Raw genomic sequence first — 9,016 nt, forward strand, 5'->3', positions numbered from 1 at the left:
AAACGTTGGCAAAATTTGGATTTATGAAATGACTAGATGTAAATTTTAGAAGAAAACAGTAGAACCCTCATTTTAGAAGAGAACAATACAAACTTACTAAGGGCATTTTGGTCATTTAAAAACCAACGAGATTTTTATAAGGCCATCGTGTTTTTGCAACCATGAAAAATTATTCCATGGAATATTCGTAGGCCCGACCATGTGAGAGGGATTGGGAAGGAAGCAGAGTTAAAGAATTGTGTGGGTGGTGGGGACTCAAAAAAAAGTGAAAAGAAAATATGTTTAATTGGTTCTTTTGGAGCTTTTCATACTCTCCACTCCCACCCTCTCAAGTCGAGTCTCTCCATCTCCTACGAATCTCCCAACACCCCCCCCCACCCCAATTGCCCAATTTTTCAAGTCTAAGGGGGGCGCATGCGTAATGCAGGGAGTGAAAATATCATCTCCCTATTTTAAAATGGTGGCAAAACAGGGCCTAGTAAGTATTCTATTCACTCACATAGAATATCAGCCAGCTTATAGAGGGGAAAGAGGGAAGGATACGTGTGCAGATGATGAAATATAGACCAACAACCAAAGAAGAAGAAATACAACAGAAAGAATAATTATAAATAAAATCATTTAACAGATTTTAAATTCCGACAAATGGCCATCTCAATCAGTTAATGGAAAGCCCAAAACAATTCGAAAATGTTAAAAAAATGGATAAAACCCAAATCATCTTTTGAAACCGCTACTGATAACAAACACATTTTCTTTTGTTTCATCTTCTAAATGATATAATAATAAAACACCAACCACCAATCAGGGTGTGGTTCCCGCCGGAGTCCGTGATTCCGGCGGCGGCGTTTGACCGCCAGAACCGCCTTTCGAAGGATCATCCGATGAGTGGCGAAGACCATCATCGGTATCAGTTCGGTTCATATCCTCCATCATGCGGACCACCTCTTGGATTGAAGGTCTCTGGTCTGGAACAGTGGACACGCAGGCCATGGCAATTTGGAGGAGCTGAACCATCTCCTCTTCAATATTCTGATACCGCATCAGCTCCACGTCGAAAACCTCTGCCGTCCATTCTTCGCGGACCACCGATTGGACCCACCTCGGAAGGTCGATCCCTTCCTCACCAAGCGAAGCTTGGTTCGGGGCTTTCCCTGTAAGAAGTTCTAATAGAAGAACTCCGAGACTGTACACGTCAGATTTGAAGCTCACTTTTCGGGTTTCTACCACCTCCGGCGCACGGTAGCCTGCCACCCTGTTGGGAGGGGTTGATGTGCCGAATAATGGGTTCAGTCCGAAATCGGACACACAGGCGTCCAGGTTGGAGCGGAGGAGGATGTTCGAAGACTTTATGTTGCCATGGACGATGTTTCCCGACACGTGTAGGTGTGCGATTCCGCGCGCTGCGCATAGTGCGATCTTCATCCGGTAGTCCCAGTCAAGAGGTGTACGTCCCGATCCCCTGCTTCCTGTACCATTACCAGTACCAACCGCTCAAAAGCAAAATCTATAGATGGACCCAAATAACCTTCACACCAACTTCTAGGGGCTGTTTGGAATCACGGATTTCACAATGTACAATGGAAGTAGGTTGCAGATGTGGGGAAGTAGGAGATTGCTCCTGTTTACAGGTTTTAGAAATCTTAGGATGGAGAGATTTCTAAAACCTGGATTTCTTACTTAAACCCTTCATCTCCAACCTCCTTCCCTTCCCCCACATCTGCAACCTACTTCCATTGTACAATCCAGACTGCTTCCATTGTGAAATCCATGATTCTAAAATCCAGCTTTCAAAAACTAAGAAATTATATGGTTGTTTCGACCTTATCGTGGGGCACACACATTGGGTCTCACCTTTGATTGATCTGAAACCTCTACTTAGTAGGCATTGCTTTGGAACTCAATAACGAAAAACCAGGCCAATCAGGAAACCTTAATATCTAAAATTTTGTAATTTTTTTGCCGTCCACGTTCAATAACTAAAAACCACACACAGGTGGAAGTTAGAATCAGACAGAAGATCCAAAGCAAGGCTTATCAAGTCAACGGTTGAGATCAACGAAGTGTGGGACCCACTATGCCCATGGTGAGAATGACCGAGATGCCCTCGCTGATTTCATTGATTAGAGAGAAGAATGTCGCGGTTTTATAAAATTGAAAGAACATATTAAGACGAATTACGCACAGTAGGGGTGTGTCTTTATCAAATTTTCGACTGAAAAGTTGGTGAATTTAAAACCCACCACAGAAAGGGAAATAATATATCCATATTTCCATACCGCTCTCTTCCCCGGGCCACCCCCTCTAGTGAATTTGTAACTACGCATTATACACCACAGGCCACAGGGGGGTGGCCCGGGGAACAAAATATGAATCAAAAAGAAATGAGGAGCATGTCGGTCGCGCAAGAAAAGGAATAAAGGGTGGTGGTTAGCGATATCCAGCTAGATAAAATCACACAGACATAATTTTGCACCCATTCATTTTTTATAGATACACCCCCAATTACTTTCAAGTTCAATTCCGGCAACTCCTCGGGAAATGTAACAGCCACGGGAAAATTTTGACAGAGAGAGAGAATACGGCGATTGAAGCCGTGAGAAAATTCAAATGACAAAAATACCCTTAATAAATAGAAATGCATGAGCCAAATAATAATCTCGTATTTTCTAAAATAGTCAAAAAAAAAAAAAAAAAAACAGAATTTCCATGACTGAAACACAAAAACCTCACAGAAATAACTTAAAACACGAATGAAAATCAAAATCGTACCGTGAAGAAGAGCAGATAGACTTCCGGCCGCCATGAAATCAGAAACGAGAAGCTTCTCATCTTTTGAATAATAAAAAGCCCTTAAAGGAACCACATTATCGTGCTGTATCTTCCCCAAACCCTCCATATGCAATTCAAATTCCTTCTTCGTAACCACCACATCCTTCAATCTCTTAACCACCACAGTTGTTCCCTCCTCTAACACAGCCTTATACGAAGTACCCACACTCCCTTTCCCCAAAACCTCTGCAGAAGCTCTCAATAAATCCTCCAAATCAAAATTATAAATCCCTCCATCAAAAAATACCAATCTATTCCTCTCACCCTCTGTTCCCCCACCTCCAATTTCATCCTTAGACGACGACGTTCCCGCCTCCATCACCGGCACTGATCTCACCGGAGCCTTCGCCGGAGCAGTCTCCGGCCGTCTCCGGCGTCTCAAACAGAGAATTAAAATTAGAGCTAACAGAATTAGAAGAAGCAGACTCGACCCGACGGAAATTGCGATAATGGCCGCCGTGGAGAGCTTTTTAGACCTTTTTCGAGGTGGGTTTGCCGGAAAATTCGACCCCGGAGAGGGGGCCGGAGATGGGAAGAATGGGTTGCAGGGTGGGAGTGGCCCGCCGCAGAGATCGATGTTGCCGGAAAATGAAGATTCCGGGAATCGGATTAGGGTTTTGGGTATGGAACCATTTAGATTGTTGTTTGAAACGTTGAAATTTGTTAGGGTTTGCATATTTATGTTGGGGAGAGTGCCTGAGAAGGAATTATTCTGTAAGAAAATTCCGGTGAGGTGGGTGAGATTGTTGATGGAAAAGGGTATTTCTCCGGTGAGATTATTGAAGGAGAGATCCAACCGAGTCAACCGAGTTAACTGAGTCAAACTCGGAGGAAACTCGCCTGAGAAAAGATTGTCTTGTAGGTAGAGATTGCGGACGAGTTTGAGGTTGGAAAAATCTGAGGGGAGTTGGCCGGAAAGACGATTAGATCGGAGGCTGAGGACTCGGAGTTCGGTGAGACGGCCTAGGGTTCCGGCCGGAATCTGACCCACAAGGCCAGTGCCGGGGAGGTGGAGGTAGATGACGTGGGTTTGATTTTCGTCGCATTGTACGCCGACCCAGTTGCAAGCTGAGTCGGACGAGTTCCATTGGAGGCGATTTTCATGGGGGGTTTGAGAGAGGAAGGATAAGAGAGCTTGTTTGTCCTGAGTCGGCTCGGATGCAACTCGCATTGAGAGGAGGTAGAGAAAGAGGAGAGATGAGAAATAAAAAGAGAGAAAAGGAGAGTTTGGGGAAAATGCCATTGGGAATTTGGAAGGTGGATTGAAGAAGAGAAAATGGGAGTGGGTTTTATTAGAGAGAAAGGGAAAAGGGTGGTTTGTGTTGGGAAAAGGGAAGGAAAGAGGTTTTCCGACGAGAAGCCATGAGAGAGAGAGAGAGAGAGAGAGAGACTGTGGAAATAAAAAGGGGTTGTGAGAGTAGCAGGTATCACGAGGCGAAAAAGGTAGAAAAGCTGAAATAGAATAGAAAACTATAAGAAAAGTTTCCATTTTAGTTTTTTCTTACCAAATACAGAGACCCAACTCAGATAATACAAAAGAAACAAAATAGGCTGCTACTGATGTTACCACTTCCATGTATTAATAAATGAACTAACTCATCTTGTCTTTTATTAACTAAAGGCCTGATACGCAAATATCAAAACTTGGCAGTGCTTATAACAATAGCTAAAACATATAAAACTAAGAAAAGGTCCGTTATTTTCAATATCTCGGAAAGGGATTCTGATATTTGCACTGCCATGTTTTGATAATTGCACAAATTAAGCTTGTCATTTCTTCTTTAATTAGCTTAGTGGGCTGTTCGGGAACTGTAATTTCAGCTGTTTAAGAAATAAAAAAGAAGATGAGTTAGTGCAATTATCAAAACATGGTTGTGCTATCATCAGTGGCCATAAGAAAATTGAAAAAAAAAAACTGTTTTCCGTTCTATAACCGTTCTAAACTTTTATTAAAACCGAAACGTATAGAAATGGAAAAACGTTTTACAGTCTGTTTTTTTTTTTTATTACAGATGGGGAAGTGATATATTCTCCCCTTTTCTTCCGTGGGACAGTCTCATCTAGGGTATTTATGACTACTCTTTTACACGACAAGAGGCTGTCCCAGGGAAGAAAAGGAGACGAATATATAGGATTAAATTTGGAAGATAAAACTAATTGCATAAAGGACGAAATTACCCTTTATAACTTCCGAAGTTATACCAAAGATCAAGAAACGCGCTTTTTACTAGAAAAGAAGTATTTATTATAAATAATCGATACACAGATCTCCTCCTAATTGTGACCCGAGAAATTATGTTTACACTCTGTCCGTTTGTCTTATATGCGAAAGATAAAGAAGTAAAGAATCTATCAGTTAAGACAAAGTGAGAAGAATGATTGGGTGGGCGCAATCTGTTTGGAATATAGTGAGACACATCTTTGTTTGATATAATGGGTCTTATGCTGGATCTCCAATGGCCCCAACATGAAAATAGGCAGATTCTCAACATGTAAATAGGTAAATTCTCTTATGTAAATAGGTAGATTTTCATTAGAACTCGTTTTAGAAGTGTTTTCCTTCATTTAATTTGATGTTATTGTGTAATAATTCCACCCAAGAATGCATTCTCACAAAATGATAATGGCTCAAATTCTAATTTTTTTTATGGAAATATATTAACTTCAAAATATAAAAATATGTAACTTGACAATTTAAAGAAATTGGCCACTAGGAGTGTTAATGGACTCGGACGGTCCGATCAATCCAAAGGATCCGAATGCCAGTGAAACAAATTTGGGTACAATAGTCGATTTGAACCATGTACATTGGATCTATATCCAAAGGTTCAACATTATTTAGCATCGTGAAATCCGATGGAGCGTTCGAAAACCGAAGGGGGGGGGGGGGGCGCCAATGTGTGAAAAAACCCTTCAATTTTTCATTTATTTGTATCTATTAATGGGGTATGTTATATAAGGAGCAATGATAGATATAAGCTCCCTTGCATAAAGAGCCACAAAAGGGCTCTTCATTGGATCCACGTCATTTTCAGTTACATTTTAAAATTAGTTGAAAAGGTAAAATCAGTTACATTTGATGAGGTGGATCCAATGAAGAGCCCTTTTGTGGCTCTTTATGCAAGGGCTCCCTTGTATCTATCATTACTCATAATATAATATTTAAAATATATACTCAGAACAACGAACAGTTTTTTATTTTACTTTTTCTTCTTATTATTTCAAGGACCAATAACCAATGGGGAACAAACATTAGGCAAAATTATCAACAAGAACCATGCTTTTCAAAAATATCAACTAGGGACAAAAGGGGTCTTGTCAGTAAAAGCTGGACGAAAATGCCCTTTGGCATTTACAACATGTTTTGACCTTGTTTTTTTCTTCTTTCCTCTTCTTTTACTTTTCCAATATCACCTTTTTTTATTTTTTACCCTACTAGTCATCTTCTTCCTTGTTCAGCCACCATTGTTGTTGGCAAATATTGAAAACTTGAATGTTGAGTTCTTACCATCTATCTTTTTGTATTTATTTTGTTTTTTTCTTTTTTTAGGGTTTTGCACTATTTTTCATCCCTCTGTTTTTTATTTATCTTGTTTAGGGTTTAAGCGATTTGTTTTTTAGGGTGAGTTCTGGAGATAATGCATGGATGGCTTCACTCACTTTTTTGGAAGACAAGTGGTTGTATAAGAAAAGGTTGATGAATGGATGGCTACACATTTTTTGATTTACATAAAAAAAAAAATGTAATACATGAAGCACATTTAATGAAAACAACATCCATTTCTTTTGTTATTTCTATCATGAGCAGAATTGTAATGCCATTAGAAGAGTTGCTATAGGCATGGGGTTTTGTAGCAGAAGGGGTTTATCCTGGAAGGGGGTTAGTAACTCTCAAAAGTAGGGTTACCAATTTTCGAATGGGCTTATCAAGTGTTTGAAAATTGGCCGAGAGTACCGGAGTTTTGGAAGAGGGTTTTCAAGTCTCTAGGATTGGGGTTATCTAGTATAAAAAATGGGGTTACCAATTTCCAAATTGGGTGATCAAGTCCCTGAAAATTGGCCAAGGGTACTAGAGTTTTGGAATGAGGTTTTCAAGTCTCTGGGATTACGGTTATCTAGTATCAAAAATGGAGTTACCAATTTCTGAATGGGCTTATCAAGTCCTTGAAAATTGGCCGAGGGTACTGGAGTTTTGGAAGAGGGTTTTCAAGTCTCTAGGATTGGGGATATCAAGTATCAAGATGGGGTAACAAATTTCCGAATGGGCTTATCAAGTCCCCGAAAATTGGCCAAGGGTACCAGAGTTTTGGAAGGGGGTTTTCAAGTATTTGGGATTGGGGTTATTTAGTATCAAAATGGGATTACCAATTTACGAATGGGCTTATCAAATCCCTTAAAATTGCCCAAGGGTACTGGAGTTTTGGAAGGGGGTTTTCAAGTCTCTGGGGTTGGTGTTATCCAGTATCAAAATGGGGTTACCAAATTCCGAATGGGCTTATCAAGTCCCTTATGAACACGTTTTTACTTCCTGCTTTTTTTCATTCGTTCATTTTCACATTTTTTGTTCTTTCTACCGTACAATTCATCTTCCTCATCCTCCATTGAAAGGGAGAAGGAGAAATGCAAAACCCTAAAACAAATGAAAAATAAAACCTAGATATTGAGGGATAGATGGGAATGAACTCACGTTTCAAATTTTCGAGTTTTCCCGCCTCCAATGATGGCTAAATGATGAAGAATATGACTGGTAAGGTAAAAAAACAAAGTTGAAAATGAGAGTAAAAACAAAAGAGGGAAAGAAGAGAGAAGAGGGAAAAGTGGAAAAACAAAACGTGTTGCTTATGAAAAGGGCATTTTCGTCCAGCTTTTAATGACAAGACCTCTTTTGTCCCTCGTTGATAATTTCTGAAAAGCATGGGTCCTGTTGATAATTCTACCTAATTTTTGTCCCCCATTGGTAATTGATCCTTATTTCAATTACAATTCTCATCTCTTTCATGTTTCTTCTTTCTTTCCTCTCCTAACCCCCAAGCTTTAATCATGTACAAGGACATGGACTGTCCAATTTGAAATGGGCCCTAACCCAGACTATGAAAGTAAGATCCAAAAAGCACTCTGAAAAGAATCCTAGACCATTCCAACGGATCATGACAAAGCTTAAAGTTCGAAATATTTTATTGTTGAGAAAAAGTGAATTTTTCTACCTTGTTTATAATTTTGAAAGAATAACAAGAAACAGAAAAGAATAAAAAATTGAAATGATGGAATCAGAATGAGTTCCCCTCATAATTGGGTGCCAAATGCCAGCAATCATAACACCCCCTCCTATTGCTGTCTTACACTATCACATTTCTCTCTTTATATTATTACATTACACCTTCATCGTATATCACTAATTTAAATGAAAATGGAGTCCGAGAGAAGCTATGATCTTACAGAGACAAGGCCCCACGCAGACACATATCAACCGTCCGCGTGGTGGCCCCATAGACCATAGTTAGAAAGAAATCTCGTCAGATGACCCTATTTTATCAAGCGAAAGCAAATGTGGGATTAAAACAGTGTATTAGGGAGTGAAGCTCAAACTGAGTCTATACAAGGAAAGCGATTCACCATGTCTATACAAGCAAAGATATAAGAAAGCGTGGAGAAATTGGCAACCACTGAATCTTGAGATACGGAAGAAAGATTTCCACTTTTTCTTAGTGCCTATACTTTGAAGTAGAGAACTTTCCTCGTTTAGTTTGCCTCAGTAACCAAACAAAGAGGAAGAGAAAATGTTCCACAAGAAGTATTTTTCTTGGAAAACAAACTTGGCCTTAGCGACATTCCCAGACCAAGTCAGAAATTGATGTTGCAGAATTGTTGACACCAGTCAACCTACCAATGCACATGCACGTATATGCAGTAAAGTGTTGTTGAGAGTAAAGTATTGTTGAGAGTGGGTGTATTACATAGTGGATAGGTAACCTCTGTTGCATGACAAAATCCTGATACTTCCTAAATAATACATACATGATTTTATAAGTACAATTATAATATTTGTTAGAGGTATCCTATCTTCCATGGAAGACCAAGATAATTTTGAGTGTTAAAACTCCTTTTATCGTTGCTAATATAGCATTGAAATCCCTGGAAACTACCAGGGATGTCTCCAACTCCTGCAGACGTGTCACCCTTGTCC

At 39.8% G+C, this 9,016-nt stretch overlaps 1 protein-coding gene across 1 annotated transcript; it reads right to left on the reverse strand.

Moving 5' to 3' along the window:
* Positions 1-588: 588 nt before the first annotated feature.
* LOC143846956 (putative inactive receptor kinase At2g26730) lies at positions 589-4,245 on the reverse strand. Its single transcript, XM_077355577.1, has 2 exons — positions 2,773-4,245; positions 589-1,469 (listed from the first exon to the last, which is right to left on the reverse strand). Exons 1-2 carry the CDS (start codon positions 4,073-4,075, stop codon positions 805-807), a joined length of 1,968 nt encoding a protein of 655 aa, XP_077211692.1. The 5' UTR covers positions 4,076-4,245; the 3' UTR covers positions 589-804.
* Between the last annotated feature and the right edge of the window lie 4,771 nt (positions 4,246-9,016).

This window comes from Tasmannia lanceolata, unplaced genomic scaffold (genome assembly GCF_043159265.1).
Source record: "Tasmannia lanceolata isolate RefF3 unplaced genomic scaffold, GAP_Taslan_0.1 ptg000015l, whole genome shotgun sequence".
Taxonomy (NCBI): Eukaryota; Viridiplantae; Streptophyta; class Magnoliopsida; order Canellales; family Winteraceae; genus Tasmannia; species Tasmannia lanceolata.

Excerpts from the sequence above, each read along its gene's own strand:
- LOC143846956 (XM_077355577.1), bottom strand. The coding sequence starts at position 4,075 with ATGGCATTTTCCCCAAACTCTCCTTTTCTCTCTTTTTATTTCTCATCT. Across the intron at positions 1,470-2,772 it reads TCTATCTGCTCTTCTTCACG|GAAGCAGGGGATCGGGACGT; the intron begins GTACGATTTTGA and ends GTAATGGTACAG.